Genomic DNA, 17,919 nt, shown 5'->3' with positions numbered 1-17,919 from the left:
ATATAAGGCAAAGTTAACAAAGAAAGAATATGACTATAAGACATTTTATTGTATGTCAGAAATATATCGAGAATATAATGGAATATAATGGAAAAGGTTATTAAAATAGTATCCATGATTAGACAAATTATAAGACAGTTCATTCAGGGCATACCTAGAAAAACCCAAATCACTTATTTTACAAAATGTATATGATAAATTTAATAGTTTATTTTAGCTACACACACACACATTTATTTAAAGATTTGAAAAGTGAAGTCAGTTACACTTTACCAAGATAAAGATCTCCCCAATTTATTTACACTTCATTGTTAGGCTGGTTTTGGAGATGAACCTGGGCACAGCCTCTACCTTTTCAGCCTTACGTCCCAGATAACAACTGTGACTATACCCGCAGCTCTTAAATCAAGCCCCAAAGCTATTCATCGCATGCACCTGCTCACACCGTTCTATCTGTATAGAATACCTTGTCTTCATAAAAAGTACTACAGATAAGATGCACTCAGCAGTAAGATAACACACGTTCCAGTTACAAAAGGCTCCTGGAATTGAAATCTATTGTCAATTATAAAATAGTAGGTTCAACAATTTCAAACATAACTCATAACATTGAGATGGTAAAGAAAATATGAGACAAAAGGCACTTTAAAAAGAATTCGCAACAAACTACTGAAAACAGGACAAAGAGCTGAAAGTGAAGCATAATTCTTTACCTGGAAAACCAAGGTAATGGGTTAACAATCAAGACAGTGGGAGGGTTCTGAATTGTGTCAAGAACACTAATCCGTGAGAACAAAGTTGTCCATTTACTAGTCAAGAATACTTGGAATATTAGAGAAGTTAAAAGAAGCTAACTTTCTAAAGCAATGGACAAACGTTGCAGGTTGAACTGTGTTCCCACAAAAAAGATATGTTGAAGTCCTAACCCCAGTACCTGTGAATGTGACCTTATTTGGAAAAAGAGTTTTTGCACATGGAATCAAATTAAAAGAAGGTCATCCTGGATTAGGGTGGGCCCTTAATCCAAAGACTGGTACCCTTATAAAGAGAAAGATAAGACAAGTGGATAAGAGAAAGAGGAGACACACAGGGAAGAAGGCCACATTGAAGACAGGAAGAGATTAGATTCATGCTGCCACAAACCAAGGAACTCTTAAGGCTTGCCAGCAGCCACCAGAGCTAGAAGAGGCAAGGAAGGATCCTTCCCTAGAAACTTATGGGGGAGCATGGCCCTGCCCACACCTTATTTCAGACTTCTAGGTTCCGGAACTGTGAGAATATTCTGTTGTCTTAAGCCACTTGGCTTATGGTACCTTGTATATGGCAGCTTTGAAAAACTAACACAAGTAAGATTTCATATAACATGCAGACCAGTAAATTCTGTATTTGCTACATATTAAGATATGTACCATTCCTGAAATCAACTCAAATGCCAAAATGAATTTGAGAATTTGAGAATTCTTCAGAGAATTTAGTAGCATACCAAATAACTGAGCCATGAAAAGAAAGAATTTTTGTTCAATTCTACCAATTTTCTTCTAGCACTAGATATAGTTCACTGTAAGTTTAAGTAAATGAATATTTGGTTTTAGTAAAATAAAAAGTTACTATGCCATCAGTTTACATCAAAGTTTAATAAATAAGCATGGTTTAGAAAATGGAAGTATTGTAAGTGAAAAAAATCTGTTTCACTTTCATGTCTCACATAGCTATTATGGGTTGAACTGTATCCCCCTCAAACTTCATATGCTGAAGTCCTAACTCCCAGGGCGTTAGAATGTGACCTTATTTAGAGATAAGGTTTTGCAGAGGCAATTAAGTGAGGATGAAGTCATTAGAGTGGGCCCTAATCCAATATATCTGGTATCCTTACAAAAGAGGAAAATTAAGAGACAGACATGTATACAGGGAGAACTCCAGATGAACATGAAATTGGCCATCTACCAGCCAGAGCAAAAGACCTGGAACACACCCTCCCCTCACGGCCCTCAGAAGGAACCAACTCTGCCAACACCTTGATTTCAGACTTCTGACCTCCAAAACTGTGAGCCAATAAATTCGTTGCTCAAGTCACTCAGTTTGCGGTATTTTATTACAGCAGCCCCAGTAAACTAATACAACAGCAAATACTAAATGCAAGTTCCCTGCGGCACAAATTCTGGTTTCATGGATATAATGCAAAATATAGTAGAAAACCAGAAGACCTACCCCAGAAATACCCTGTGCTTATCTATTCCTTATCTGCCAGTCTGATTCTTTCAGAATGCATTCAAACCAATATTTGAGCATCTACTATATTCCAGATTTATCTTCCTTAATGCTCATAACTGTATGAGGTAGGTATCAACATCTCTAGGTTACAAATAGGAAATCAGAAAGATAAAAGTAATCTGTCCAAGGTCACACAACTAGAAGTGGTGGATCCACTTAAGAGCCTGTGCTCTTAACAGTTTCTATACTGTACTGCCTTCCTGAGATGGCTTTTTTTTTTTTTTTTAATAAGCTGAACTGTTTAATCTGGGGAGTAGAGCAACACAGTCAAAATATTTCACAGCTGCCCAAAGATTATACTCTTGTTACCAAGCTCTCCATCAAGTCAGATGGCACAGAATGGAGAGGTGACACCCTGCCGGAGAACCTGTCATATTACAAAACTTCCCACTTCTAGAAAGTGTCTTTTCCTATTGTAGGTTACTCTGAGCTCAAAAATATCCCTAAGAATACAAGAACATCATGAAAGGGAAAATGAGAAGCTCTGGTTAGGCTATGAGATTGCCCCCACAAAAAGTTACTGGTGAATTCCCAGCACACCTGACAACAAACAAGAGCTGTATGGAGCTCAGCCACTGAAAAAAGGGGCAGAGAACCTCATTACTTTACAAAATCACAGCCAAATGACAACCGCTGTTTAGATGTCTTAAAGCTTCCCTATCCACTGTGCACTGTTTCAGCCTGTAACAACGAAATACTCCCAAAACTAACAAGGAAAATAATAGAAGCATTTATATGTAAACTTTCACAAAACTCTAGCAGCAAATTCATACTTAAAGCAAGTTTCAGTTTTGAAGATACAACCAATTTTTACTTTGTAGAAATAAGGTGGGACTCCTTCACTTTAGTATAATTTGGGCATGCAGAGGTAAAAGTCCAGTTAATTCTCCCCTCTACAAATTAAAACACTCATTTTGGGATTATGGTAATCTGGTACTGGATGATTTCAGATTTTTAAATTTAAAAATATACTGTGTAAGTTTTAAAATCCAGAGGAAAAAATATCTGATTTATAATAAAGAGATTAAAAAGAACTAGAATTTCAGAATCTTGCCACTCAGTATCTTTAATTTTAGCACATCTCCTAACACCGTGCAATTTATCAAATTGTGAATCCTACTGAATCAAAATCTGGGGGAAAGGAAAGGTTGGGCATCTAGGATTTCACATTTATAATCACTGCTCAGGTAATTTGTACAGTTTTTATTTTACATAAAAATCAAGTCTTTCCATATACTTAATACAGGTATGCAAATTATATATCTCAATACAGCTCTTTTAAAAAATCAGTTATTTCCATCAGTATACTTACTGTGACCTTAGTAAGTATTTGTAATACTAAGGTCACAGTTTAAAACCCTACTGCTACCCTACTGGCCACAATGAAAACTTGGATATTGAAAAAAGATAAAGGTGGGGTTTTCTGCAGATTTTTAGCTAAGTTCTTTTAAAAAGAAAACAAAAACAAAAACACCCCAACACATCCAAATCCAATTTCTGCTCTTGAACAAGCTAAGGCACTGTAGTCAGGAAAATAAACCCTTAAATCAAAAGATACTAACTTGTCACCATTACAAACATAAAGAATCCACTATAGACAATGACTAGGATCTTTCTCAGTGAACCAGATGTTTGAGTTATTTTTAATTAAAAATTCTCAATATTTCAAAAGTAGGATATGAATTATTTCAGGCAAAATTCAAAACAGCATTAAAATTCCCCAAAGACTTAAATTTTAACAAATTCTTATTTCCTTATTAGTCACAGAGTAACAAAAGGGTTAAATCTGCGGTGTTTGTAACTTCTGAAATTATTTTCAGAACAAATACATTCAATATACCAACGGCATTGATCCTTCTTACAGATTTCACAACACCCACGGTATCTATGCCATATGTTGAAGATTTTCATTTGAATTGAGATGATTACATTTCCTGATTAAACAGTAAAGGGAAAGACAGGGAACACTCTCATTATGTATCTAAACAGAATATATATTTAATTTCTCTATCCAAAATTTGAAGATAGGAAAATATAACACAGGACTTGCTGAGTGGGTCTAGCTAAGTACAAAGTTTAATTTAAAAAACATTAAGCGACTAATTTAAACCTTCGAGGTTCAGTGCTTGACACAGTCTCCCCAAAACTTCCAGCTAAAGCATAGACTCTAAACATTTTGTATTCACTTGGGTAACACAATGTCAAAAGCCTAAGACTTCTTTAAATTAGGTATTCTTTTAACTCATACACATTATGGTCACAGCATGCACAACTGACTTTTATGTTAATCAAAACTCTTAAGAAGGCAATCTAATCTTCTCTAATATCTTTTTTAATGAATCATAAACCAAAATCTGATGCTACCCGAAGATTTCAATGTATTACTATATCTTCCTCAAGTTCAAAGGTAAGACTTATAACAACGAATGCATGGAAGAAATAAAAAACACATCAACTTTCTGTGGCATTTATACACAAAGGGAGAACCTGGAAATCTATACACGCTTGTAGTATTCATATTATTACTACAACTACAAAAAGAAACTATTCACTCTTGAAAATTAAAATGGAACAAGAGAAAATCATCTCACTTTTGTGTAAATACTCAGATTCTTTAGCAAGGTTGAATACAGTGAAATTTTAGATTTAAAAAATTAAGAATGGTGGAATCAACTGCCATTCCAGCAAAAGCTCTGCAGCCAAACCACACTTAATTGTTACTCACCTCTCCCTAATGTTCTTGAACCCACCAGATAGAAAGCTTTTAAAAATTTTCAGCCCTTAACCAGCATGTTGCTGTACCCTATCAGGGCAAGCAGCGAAAAGAGCAGCAATATTTCTTTGCTGCTGAAAAGAGGCTAGAGGCTGTTTACTTCATGTCACCGAGTAAATACGCAGAAAGTAATTGATAGGGAAGGGAAAAAAGAGGAGTATCAGCTGTGTGGGGGGGGGGGAGAATGTGGTGCTCAACACTCAAAGAGCTAACTGATGCTCTCAGGCGACAGCTCCAGTCTCTAAATGCCCCCTCAGTTCTTTGTCTGAAGTAAAGCAGTTCCTCAGCAAGTTTACATAAGCATTGTATCTGCCACGAGCAAATCATTCAGTTCTTCCACAAATACACGTAACGGTGAGACTCAAAGAAGACAGCATGGGATGGTAAGTTACTAATAGTTTAGTTCTATATGAAAGTTTTAGATTACGTATGTGGAGCTTCCCTAATTTCTACCTGCAAATTGCACAATTTAGCTTGTCTACCCAGGAATTATAGAAGAGTTTATATCCTCTCAACCAAGTATAATTTGACAATCTCTCCCCTCAGCTAGGAAGCAGTGACAAGTTAATGACATAAGTACAGGACAGTACATACCACAATTAAGACATACAATCATCTTTGAGGTTTTAAAGTAAGACTTTTTTTCCTAGCACTCCATAAATTATCATTGTCAAAGCCTAACATCAAACAGTAAGAGACTGCCCAGCTTCCTTTCCTGCTACACTGAAACGCTTCCAGTGCTCTATAAATAAATGGGCCCGCGTGAGTCTTACCTAGTTCTTGTCGTGCAAGCGTTTGTTTTAACAATGCTCCACCTGCCTCTGCCGAGTCCATCCTTAAATGAACAGGTTCCTCGAGGATCTGCCTCAGCACCCTTACTCTCTTTACAACCTATCCTTTAGGAATTTCATCCACTGTTATTCCTACAAATGTACCCTGAAAGTCCTGTAAGGCACCACACACTTACCATACCCTAAGATGGACGCACCTGCCATCTCAAGTCTCCCAAATAGCTCATTCTCCAAAAAGTCCCTGGATCATTCCAGAGCAGTTCACCCAAATGACCAAGCCTGAAATCTGGGAGTGAGTCCTGACTCCTCCTTCTCCCTCAGTCCCTCATCCAATTAATCCTATGAATTGTACTTTCTCAACAATATTCAGATTTGTACACTGCAAGCCATCCCACCACTATCATCCAAGTCCAAAAGCCCACCACTCAGACTACTGTATTCTAATAACCTCTAACTGCTCTCCCTCCAACCTCCCTCATGTGTTTCCATAGCAACCTCTGTGTCTCCTTTAGCAATTTGAGGCACTCTACAAATATACACCGAATGTGTACCATGAGCCACCTGCTGTATCAAAAACTATATATACGTTGGCAAAGAAAACAGGCATTAGGTGCTTGTAATTAGTCTGGTGAGGAAGATAAGTGTCTGGTCAGCACTTGTCTTCCCCACCAGATTAAGCTTCATGAGAGCAGAGAAGATGTCCGGGGTGATGCCCAAGTGTCTAGTACGAGGTACTGCTGTGTCCTCCGTGCCTGTAATAGCTGGCACATGCTAGGCGTTGATACGTATGTGTTGCTTAGAAGACAAAATTACCAAATACATATATGGCCTTAAAGTCGTCGCGCTCCCCAGCACCAATGACTCACTCCCGCCAGCTGCTGGTTACCTCCACCTGCGTGACTCACCTTCAACATCTTTCCCAAACCCGTACTCTCATCTCTGGTAACTACTGAGGCTGAGGACGGCATCTTCCACTCACCTTTCCCTTGCAGTCTCTCTGTGAACCCCACAGCACTTTCTCAGGGGGCGTGCATTTCCTTCTTTGTGTGACAGCCATCTACACAAGGTTCTATAAACTGGATAAACTTTTTAAAGCTAGGGACTGCTTTACTCATCTCCATATTCCCCACCTATCACTGCCTTGCACTTTTAGTAGGCACTAAAATAATCTGCTGAGTGAATCAATCCCTAAGAGAAATCCAACAGGAAAGTAAGAAAGACCAAAAGAGAATGTTTTGTGACTCCAAGAGTATACAGACGGCGCCTATGACTGAAACGACCACAAGGAGAGACAAGACAGCTCCATTCCCAGAGGTCGTTAGAGCAAAAGCGGGTGAGACACTGTCAGCTAAATGGCTCTGGTTTTGCCTCTAGGTTCCTAAGCTTTTGATTCTCAAATATCTTACGTTCCTGTCAGAAGGCATATTCTAATGTGTAAGACCACAAATTTCAAACTTTTTAAAAAGGAGCCAATGTTATTTACCTCCTGAAACTGGATGCAGAATCTTATCATAAGACAGATTAAAAACAGAGCTGGCCCATATGAAGCTGCGCCAGGTAGAGAGGCCTACCTGCTCGGTCTCTTCAGCACCCTCTCCACACAACACTCGCTATGATATGTCTGCGGAAGACATTCTGAAAACTTAGGTCTAGCAGTAGCTCAGACTTCCCTTGTGCCACCCTCCAATACGGATCAAGAACAACACGTAATGCTCAGGAACTCCCAATGAGAATCCTGTGCCCGGGGATGGAGCTTTAGTAAAGGTAATACAAATAGAACTGAGCCGGGGCAGTTTCTTCCCTCAATCTCCTGGACCTGAGCTGTTCCATTTCGTAAAGATGGCGCAGTTAGACAAACCTGGGGCAGCTTCCCAAAGGTGCTCCCGTCCTTGGAAGACCAAGTGATGAAGTACGATGCGACCAAGGGAAAAGGTAGCACGGAGTAGACAAATTATTTAAGTCTGTTTCTGATCTGGGCTGTGAACTGAAAAAGAAACTGGAGCCCTGAAGTTCACATAGTGCAGCCAGCTAAGAGAACGGGAAAATCCCATGGGGACTTAGACCCCAAATTCTAGCTATTACACATCTGCCTGGACTACCCTCCTCTGCAGATGCCCTTCTGGAACCAGCTGCAGCAAAGGGTAACAATCCAAGAAGCGACCTAATTCTGATTCTAATCACAGGTTCATAAAGTATTTCTACCTCTAAAGCACAAGTACATAAATTCGACTGCATCTAAATCTCCCTGAGAAGTACTATCATTTTCCATTTAATGGATCAAATAGTTAATAAAAATACTTATAACTAAGTTCAAAAAACAATTTATGTCAGATGTCATAAACGGATCACTCCTTTCAACTTCCAGAACAGTCCTTTAGCCTGGCCAGTACCTTCTGCCATTTACCAGGCCCCAGGAATTGACCACAGCAAACTTGAACATCTTATATTTCATTTTCCCTGCCCAGCGAGAGTGAGATCCATTTAAAGTTAAGTGCAACCACAGCCCAGAGAACTTTGTAGCAATTTGCCAAGACAGCTGTTCAAAAAGCCAATTAAATAGTAGGGGTGTGAAGAACGCTTAGAATCATCCAGAAATGTACTGCATACAGTACAGCAGAAATACCCTGGAGTTCAGGTAATGAACTCACCAACTAAGAATAAAACCAAAAATAATGGCATTGAGAAGAATCAAAGTCCTCTTGAAGACTGCAAAGCAAAAGGTTTAATGCCCATTTTTTAGAATATGGCAAACTTGATGCAGAGGTACAACGACAAAAACCTGAGTAGTGATGCCTTCTTTAATAAAAATTAGAATCATGCTATCTAATAATACCTAAAGTTAGCAAGCAGTAAATAAATATGCCGAAGGGAGATATGACAGCCTACACAGAAAGAGGAAAATAGTAGCTCCTGCTTGATTTCGAGCATATGTGAAAGCAGGCTCATTTCAAGAGTGGAATAAACCTGGCAAATACAAATGATGAAAGAATTTTGACAGGTTTGACATATTAATCATAGGAGGAATTGCCACCATTCATTTTGTGATCATACTTCCCTAGAATTGTGTTCATTCTACAATACACAATCATTCAGGGAAACAAAACAAAACAAAACAAAACAAAACGAGCCTACAAACTCCCAATAAACCAAACCCAAAGTGATTCATCTCAACCTTTCAGGTTTTCACAACTGAAACCACCACTTAATAAATCAGAAATGATTTCTTCTTCCTTTCAGAATAAAACACCAATGGTAAGCATTTGCTGTCACCTGACAGCAACAGCAACCAGACAGTAAATGCACTGTTTTCCTAAGCCGTATATACACATACACACGCAATCAACACTACCTGGTCAGTTACCCAGAATTCTTTTCTATGGGCTAAAGGAAGAACCAGCTCAGGGCAATATTTTGTTTCATTTAGGTTTTGGAAAGGATTATGAAAATGTTGAAAAAATTATGCTAAAGTTGTAAAAAGAAAAAAAAACTTAAGCACCTCTTTCTGATTGTGGAATATGTGCTAACTGTAGAAACTCTGGAAGACACAAATTATAGAAAAGAAAATAAACCGTTCATAATCCCAGTGCTTTCATAAGCATTTTAAATGGCTGCATGATATTTTGTTGCAAGGATGTTCTATATTCAATTTGTACCACTTCCCCATTATTGAATATTAAAGTTTCTGGGTTTTTACTATTTTACAAATATTACGGTGACAGACACCTCAGTGCAGACACCCTAGTGCAGTTTATGTTTTTAATCATTTCTTAAGGATTCCCAAAAGTGAAATTACTGAGTCAATGAGTAAAAGCATTATCAGAGCACTTGATAAAATATTGCCAAATTACTTTCCAAGAATTGTACCAATTTAAACTTCTGCCTTTTCTACTGCACCTCACCACCACCTTTGCCTATTACTGTTAAAAAGTCTTCGGTAATGCGGTAAACCAAAAATGATTTCAGCTTTTAATTACCATTTCTTTATTAGTAAAATTGAACCATCTCCCCCCAAATCTTTATCAATCATTTGTACTTAGACTTTGACAAGCATAGGTGTGTGCTTTAACCACAGAGGGCTGGTGGTATTTTGCTTTCCGATTTGTATAAATACTGCAAATATTGATCTTATATTTGATGTTAACTTTGAATCCTTCTTCAAATCTTTAGCCACAAATTTTTATAATACTTCTATACCATACCTTTCCATCAAACATAAAGGTAGTATGAGGTATGTAGTTGTGAATACCCACCCAGTATTCAGATGACCTGGGGTCATTCCATACCTAAGTTGAGCTATTTAATAGGTAAGACGTGGCTTTCTCCTAAGAACAAGTGCCTTCACTCGACTTGGGGGAAAAAAGGGCCTCTGCTTCCCAAAACACAGTTTTCTTTCCTTTTAGAGAGGTATGTATGGGTCAGGGAGGGGACAATACTGAAAATCGTATCCTAGAAAACCAAAGAAAGATGGCGGCAGCTGTTTTTCTTTGAAGTTGCCCACCCCAAATCACCCGAAGTGGGAGTCCAGGCAGATGGAGTTTCCCGAGAAAGCGGGGCTTCCTCCACCCACCTGCCCCTCTACTCAGGTGGTATCGCTTTGGGAGGTGCTTGGAACTGTACCAAACTCCTGAGATGGAAATGAGGTAATGGGGGCGGGGGGGACCTTCTCACTCTGGCTCCCCAAAGAAGCTGGACAAGGTCAGGCAAGACCCCACCCTGCCCCAACAGATCACTGCTGACTGGATCAGGGCTGTAGTCTGCTTGGACCTCCAGGCTGAGAAGGTAATCTCTGGGGAGCAGATTGTAGGGACCCTGGATGGGAAAGGAGGCCAGGCTGCGGCCACAGCTTGGTCTATAACATTTAATATTTAGACCAGTGGTTCTCAACACAGGGGCATTTGGCAATGTCTGAAGACATTTTTGGTTGTCACAGCTTTAGGGGACAGGGAGGATTACTACTAGCTTCTAGTGGGTAGAGGCCAGAGGAGCTAAATATCCTACAATGCACAGGAAAGCCCTAGACCTCCCAAACAAAAAATGATCCAGTCCAAGACATCGAGAGCAAAAATTGAGAAACCGGAATTTAGACTATGATTTGCGGGCCTCCATTTGTATTCTTGTCTCAGGTCTTGCAAATATTTCAGGCAGGTCTGCTAAGAATCTAATCATAAACTATAAAACTTTTTATAACAGTTTTTATAGGAAAACAAGTTATTTCAGCTTATAGTATCCAAAGAATAACTTCTCTGACTCCAGTTAGAATTCATTCTTTTATTCAACATTTACCAAGTACCTATTATGTGATCAGGCATAGTGCTAAGCAAAAGTGACAGTGTTAAAGGAAACTGACAGGATCTGAGGACTGCAGATTCAACTCCTGCCCGGCTCAGAGCAGTGCAGTGTGAAAAAAGAACTGGGACTGTGAAGCCACACCTACCCACTTCCAATCCCAGCTCCACCACTTACTGTCATTAGGCATGCTACTTTACTTCCCTGAACCAATCTCTTCATTTCTATAATTGGTCCAATAGGACCTTCCTCAATGTCGGAGACAACTAAGTAAGATCACTCCTGTAAAGCACCAAGTATATTGCCTCGTACACAATCAATATCCAATAATCAATTTCTATTACTAAGAGCAAATTTTAAGTTTTTAAGTAATCACTGAGTTGGAAACTGCTAATATGCCTACAAAATAGCCACGAACTGTGACTGTGACAGCTGGGACACAATTTTAGTCACGTTACTTGCACAGCATCTTACATCCTTCAAATTCTGGCTCTTTTCTCCTTCTCCAGCCTCATCTCCCATGACCTACATCATCTTTAATGCAGCCCCGTGTCCCCAAGAGTGGGGACAGATTGAAAGATGAGACCTGGTAGTAACCAAAACATGGCAGGCCAAAGGTCGCTGTGAGAAAGAAAACTCTTCAGCTATAACTCTGGCAGTGTACATAGGTGTTGAGTGGGAGAGGGAGAAAAGGGGGTGAGGGGCAGGGAGGGAGAGAGAACGAACAAACACAAAAGGTTCACAAGCCAGTAACAGGTCAAGTTTACTTGTCATGTGTTTCTAAATGAAAACACTTTCACCAGCAATCATCCCTCACTTCACAATTCACCTATATTCTGCACTTATTACATAGGAATGAATTGAAAAATAAGTCAAATATAATCAACCTCATCAATGAAAATATCCACACACAGATGGAACACATTACCACAGCCTAACAAATGCAGCCGGATATCAATGCCAACATCTAAATGAGAAAAGAAAGCATTACCCACAAATAATTACTGAAAGTATAGTTTAACAGCAAAGAATGGTTAATAGTTGCAGTTTCCCTTAGCCAATATACAATGTTTTCATATATAATAAAAGGGCACATCTTAGTGCACCTGCTTTGAGACAAGTTATCTGTCAGCTAACGTGTCCCTTTCATATAAGTATTTCACTAAAAAGTTTACGTCGATACCTATATAACCAAGCATCTACCTAGCACACCACTGGAATCCCCGGCAATCTTCGCTCAGACTCCTGTGACAAGACAGAAGCAAACGCAAAAATGTTAAATATTCTTTTAAGTTCACATGTCCGATGTAACTTTTGGCCAAGCTCGCTTCTGCCTTAGTGTAACTCCAGGGAAAATTTTTTAAAAAGATAAACTATTATCAACTTAGCTATGGAAAAATAAACGTTATCTATGCTCAGTGTGATTATGGATAGGAACCCTAACCCAAACCCTAATCCCAGGTCTGTGTTCAAGTCCTGGTTCTACTCCACCTGTGACCTTAGCCAAGTTACTGAAACTCACCGAGTCTCAGTCTCCTGATATGCAAAATAAAATAAAACAATTGGATTGAGAAGCTTTAACCTTTCTTCCACTCAAATTCTGATACAGAGTTTGGGAAATCTTCACAATCAAAATGTTTCTTAATGATCCTTTGGGTGTAGGAGGATGAAATGAAGGCCTTTAGAGAAATGATGTGACAAATTACAGGTTTGTAGATTTGAAAAGATCGTTTAGTGAAACAGTCTTGAAATCTGTGCTTAGTGATTATTGCAAACTACTGCCTGAAAATACAGTGACATGACCATAGGACTGTTCCTGTGTCGCAGCACCTTCCTGTCACACATCCTTCCAGGTAGCTGTTTTCTGAAAAAGAGTCTAGATCTCCTAAATAAGTCCAATGAAGTGACTATTAACATTCATGAGATATGCCATCGTTCAGCCTTCAGGGGTGTGCTATGCTCCACGGGATTCCACTTACCAATTCCAGATGCAATGACTGAGGGTATCAATATTCCAAATAAGCAACAAAATGGCAAGAGTAGAATAATTCTATGACTTGCAATAAGGGTCACTCTCAGAATTACAGAGTCTGAAAAGACCCTAGTGATCATCTCCAACACTTTCATTTTACAGGAAAGCATTCCATTTATTTCACTAAACGCTTAAGGATTAACTGGCTGAGCATGTACATGAGCCTCCTAACTCATTTGACATTAGAAAGAAAAAAAGCTTCGCTTACTGGGGGGGGGGGGGGGGGTGTTCCTTCCTAAAAAATCCCTAAAGAAAATAATAATTTTGCTGGAAATTACTTATTCTACATGCAGAATTTCTGAGAAGTACTAATATCCATACACTATCACAGCTATTTTGGTGGTTCTGGTCACAAAAGAAGAGAAAAAGGCAATTATGAACACAACTGACTTCACACGTGTACCACCAATCGGTACCACACTTTTAAGCAATCACAGAAACTGTACCCTAATAAATATTAACAGCAATGATAGATAAATATTTCACTTGCCCTCCAGTCAGGTCACGGATACTGTAATCCTAACTATGCAAAGTACACCATGGCTCATCCTTGTGTCATTCTGCATTGCAAATCACACAATTAAGGGGGAAAAACAGTCCTCTATCCACTCTATGGGGCTAAATAACCTTAGAACATAACTAACAAACTCTGTTTAATTGCTATTTTACCAATAAAGTCCACTTGAAGCCTTAACTTTCAAGGAAGGTGTTCCTCCCCCACTCCCTTTGCTTTCTAAGAAAGTAAAAGATTAGCACAGTGCTAATTCACTTGTTAACATGAATATAAATTGAGAAACAATAAACTGACAATTAATACTGATGATGATATTCCTCCAGTCTAGAAGAATAAAATTAAAATATAAACTGCTGACATACGTACGGGATACAAAAATCCAAGAACATCAAGTTTAGGACACACAGGACTGGGTTAAGAGAACAAAATCCACCTTACCCATGCATATATGAGGAGTTATCAGTAATCCTTACATCAAGATTGTTTAAAAATTTCTAACAGTATTACGTAAACCTTTCTAGTATCAGGAAATAATTCCTGTTTACCCACCACTGGACAAAACATGCAACTGAGGCTGACCTGGAAATCCAATGTCCCATGTGTCTACAAAAATAAGGACAATTAGGAAAAGTTATGAATTCTAAGAAATATGAACTAATTGGAAACATACCGACAAGTGTTTCAAGATTCTACAGCATGAAACGCTTGCAAGAGCCCTCCTTGAAAAGAATCTCAAATCAATCATCATCATGTGCCCTACGTCCAAAATCAGGAGCTTCCCTAGTCTGCACATATCCAGATAGGTCACCGGGTTTAAAGTCACATGGTGATTCTCTGGGTCGTTTTAAAATTTGTCGTTGGTAGTGTTATAGTACCCTGTTTGTCCAAAACGCCTCCACTATCCAGAAATTTTCAAACTTCAGGGTCCCTCGGTAACACGTAGGACACGCAGATTCCAAGGCCCAAGCTCCAGAATCTTATTCAACATGTCTAGGGAGGAGCCCTACACCTGCATTTTCAATCAGCTGCCAGTTGGATCTGAAGCCGGTGGGTCCAACAAGTTCCCCAAAGAGCACCTGCTTCAACCCCCGGGACGTGTCACAGAGAAAAGTCAGGGCTGCTGGGACTTCGGGCGCCGCGGGGAAGGGCTCTGGGCCAGGCCGGAGCGTCCCACCAGGAGATGCCTGGTCCTCGAGCAAGCGAGGAGGCAATGGCGATGGGAACGAAGATATTTTCAGCATTTCCATAAAGTGCCATTTAGCTCTGCTGGAGAAAGAGCTGGACTTCCAAGTAGCACAGGTCAAGCTTACTAGCAGCTCTTCCACTTACTAGCCGTGCGTCCTTAGCGCTCGGACCTCGGTTTCCCCGCCTGTGCAACGGGCTCCCACGCCGCCCCACCAGGGAAGCCTAAGCCCATACGAAACTAACTCGGCCGGTCGCCGGCACTTCCTGGCTCTCCCCGGCCCGGCCCGCCTGCACCGCCGTCCCGCCGTCCCGCCGCCCCGCCAGACGGCGACAACGGAGTGCGCGCCCAGCGGGCCGCCGCCTCCCAACGCTCCCCTCCCGGTCCGACCCTCAGCCGGCCACTCACGGGTAGGCATGGTGACCCCAAGCCGCGCTAGCCGCCGGGCCGAGGCTCAGCGGGGCCTCGCCAGGCGCGCCAACGGCACCATGACGGGCCGGGGCCGGGCCGCGGAGACCGGGACGAGGCGAAGGGCGAAGGGCGAAGGGCGAAGGGCGAACGCCGCGGCTCACGCAAAGGAAGCTGGCAACGAGGTCCGCCGCCAGGCCAGCTCCGTGCCGGACGACTCTCGAGCGTCCGCACGTCCTGACGTCAGCACGTCACCGCCGTCTAGGCCCCGCCTCCACAGGGAGGCCGCGCTCCGGGCTGGGAGGGGCTGCTTACTGGGGCTTGGGGAAGGTGGAGAGGACAGTGCCGCGCGTAGGGCGACTTCGGGCTTCGTTTTATTTTCATACCCTCCTGATTTGAGTCATATTCATTTTCATAAACCATTATGCGAGGTGCATTAGCAATATTTGTTTCTTGCAACTGCACCCGTTTGTGAGGTTGTGAGGCTACGCGTGATAGCCTTGAGTGCATCGAGTACCCGTAGGCTTTTTCTTTTATAAGCTCTTGAACTTGCAGTGTGTTCTGTATTCTCTGAAAACGTGATTTATTTGAGACGCACGGAGGTCATCGAGGTGACGGCTGCGCTTGTTCTGAGAGGACAGCAATTGTAATTTCCTCTTGCTCTGCTGGTGACTTTCAGAGGGATTTCACGCCTCAGGAGTCAGTTTCCTGCAGAGAGGGCGGTTCTCTCCACTTGACTGAGTCATTCTTCTTGACTCTCTGAATGTGATTGATAATTGATGTATCTAATAGTCACCAACCTAAGCGAATACTTGGACCCCAGAGCCTTCAGCAACCTACATATGCTTAGTTAGTCCCTGTGGGCTGTGGACAGCCAGTATGGAGAAATCAAGGAAGCCACAGAGGTCTCAACCGGTGTTTCTCAAAGTGGCTCAAGATCCTCTTGTGCCTGAATCACCTGGGAACCTGTTAAAAATCAGATTCCTGCCTTCCTAGCTTGAATCACCTGGGAACCTGTTAAAAATCAGATTCCTGCCTTCCTAGCTAAACCCCGATGGATCACATTTGAGGGTGATTCAAATACCTATTTAAGTTTGAGATCCTTTGTCCTAGTGCCAACATTCTGGTTAAGAAATGATATAGTGGAGTACTGAAAGGAGAAGAAAAAGAAGGTGAAGATAAGCGGGGGGAGGGCTTGAGGGGAGCTAGTCTTGAGGTGGACTTGTAAGAAAGCAGAATTTGAATTAGCAAAGACCTGGAGAGCTCTTAAAGAGGCTGGGGGAGGGTGGAGGGCAATTTAGAGTGAGTCAGGGAAGTGTGTACAAGTGGTATGTTGGAGGCTGTCTCTTGCTTAAGGGTATAAGGGGCAGATTACCAAATACTTGGTTTTCTTTCAAGGCATTGTTGCATATTTTTATCATCTATAACATCTTTCCTGCTCCCAGTTTTCTTCCCCAGACTTTCACAACATCTTGATTTGCCTCTATTCTAGCACTTTCCCCACTGAATCCTAATTAAACTGTCATACGTGCTTGTATTCTACCACTGGGCTGTACACATTTCAGAAAATGACAAAAACCATATTCTGTTCATATTTCTGTATTCCTGCCTGGCACACAGGGGGACTAGAGCATGTTAATTTAATAACTATGTAAATAAAATACATATTTATTCACTGGATGTAAAAACAAAACAAAACAGGTACAATGAAACTAGTTAATGAACAACTTTGCATGCAAGCTTGGAATATGTCCTTTAAGAAACCACTCTAGGTTCTTTCTAAGGACAGTAGCATTGAATTATCAGCAGCAGGGTTGTATGGAGCCGAGAGCATGACAGAAAAACCATGGAGGGAAGACCTCGATTTTGATACAGAAGGGAGAGTTAGGTGCATAGTATTGGTGGCTGTGGAAAAGGAAAGGGCTGAATCTTACTGCAGAAGAAGACTCCCTGGGATTTGCTGGCTGCTGACTTGGGAGCAAAAGCGAGGCATCTGTTAGTTACGTAACTCCAAGTTTACGGAATAAGGAAACGGACATGCTGGAACAGCAGTAGGCAACTTGGGAAGGAAAACTGCTTTAGGGAGGAGGTGTGAAGAGAGGGTGTGAGTTTCTCTTTTACGTATTAGGCTTGAGATGACATCCAAGGGAAACATCCGAGAGAACAGATCTGAAGGCAGCTGACAGGGATCTCAAGGAGAGAGATCTGGGAGTCTTTGGCCCTGGGACAAAAGCTGAAGGCAAGAGTCAGAGAAAGCCTGCTGAGGGAGGGTGTGGGGCCAAAATGACAGAGATAGAGGAGATCCAGAGGGCACGGTGCCCAGGAAGGCAAAGGAGGATACCATTCCGAATGACAGACATCTCTGCTTACATTGTTCAAAAAAGATGTAAATCCCAGAGGCCCTGAGATAGCTTGGCCCATAATGGGTTTGGTTTTTTCATTGTGTTGTTGTTTTTTTTTTTTTTAATCCCCTTGGCCTTTTGGTTTTGTATAGTTGCCGGAAATAAAATCAGCATCCAAAGATCCTGAGGAAGGAAAGAAGGACAAAGTCAGGAATAATAATATCCTGATGATTGGATCATATATACCACACCTAAGTGTTTTCCTAGTTAGTACACGTAGGCTTTTGGTAACACAGTTACGGTACAGACCCCCTTTCCC

The 17,919-nt window shown here is 41.0% G+C and overlaps 1 protein-coding gene across 8 annotated transcripts in view; it reads right to left on the bottom strand.

Annotated features, from left to right (window-relative positions):
* The window catches only part of EFR3A (EFR3 homolog A), a 96,387-nt gene extending 80,866 nt beyond the window's left edge, over positions 1 to 15,521 (bottom strand). For 2 of the 8 annotated variants that reach the window (XM_059042657.2, XM_059042656.2), the window contains exon 1: positions 15,259 to 15,521. Coding sequence is in view for 2 of the 8 variants with exons in the window: in XM_059042656.2 (XP_058898639.1) it covers positions 15,259 to 15,268 (10 nt within the window). In the remaining 6 variants the exon portion in view is untranslated. Of the gene's footprint in view, positions 1 to 14,246; positions 14,271 to 14,996; positions 15,193 to 15,258 lie in introns of those variants that run through there. The other 6 variants (XM_059042655.2, XM_067017555.1, XM_067017557.1 and 3 more) reach the window with 6 other exon arrangements.
* Between the last annotated feature and the right edge of the window lie 2,398 nt (positions 15,522 to 17,919).

Source organism: Kogia breviceps, chromosome 17 (assembly GCF_026419965.1).
Source record: "Kogia breviceps isolate mKogBre1 chromosome 17, mKogBre1 haplotype 1, whole genome shotgun sequence".
Classification (NCBI taxonomy): Eukaryota; Metazoa; Chordata; class Mammalia; order Artiodactyla; family Physeteridae; genus Kogia; species Kogia breviceps.
This window is presented reverse-complemented; position numbering and strand designations above follow the sequence as displayed.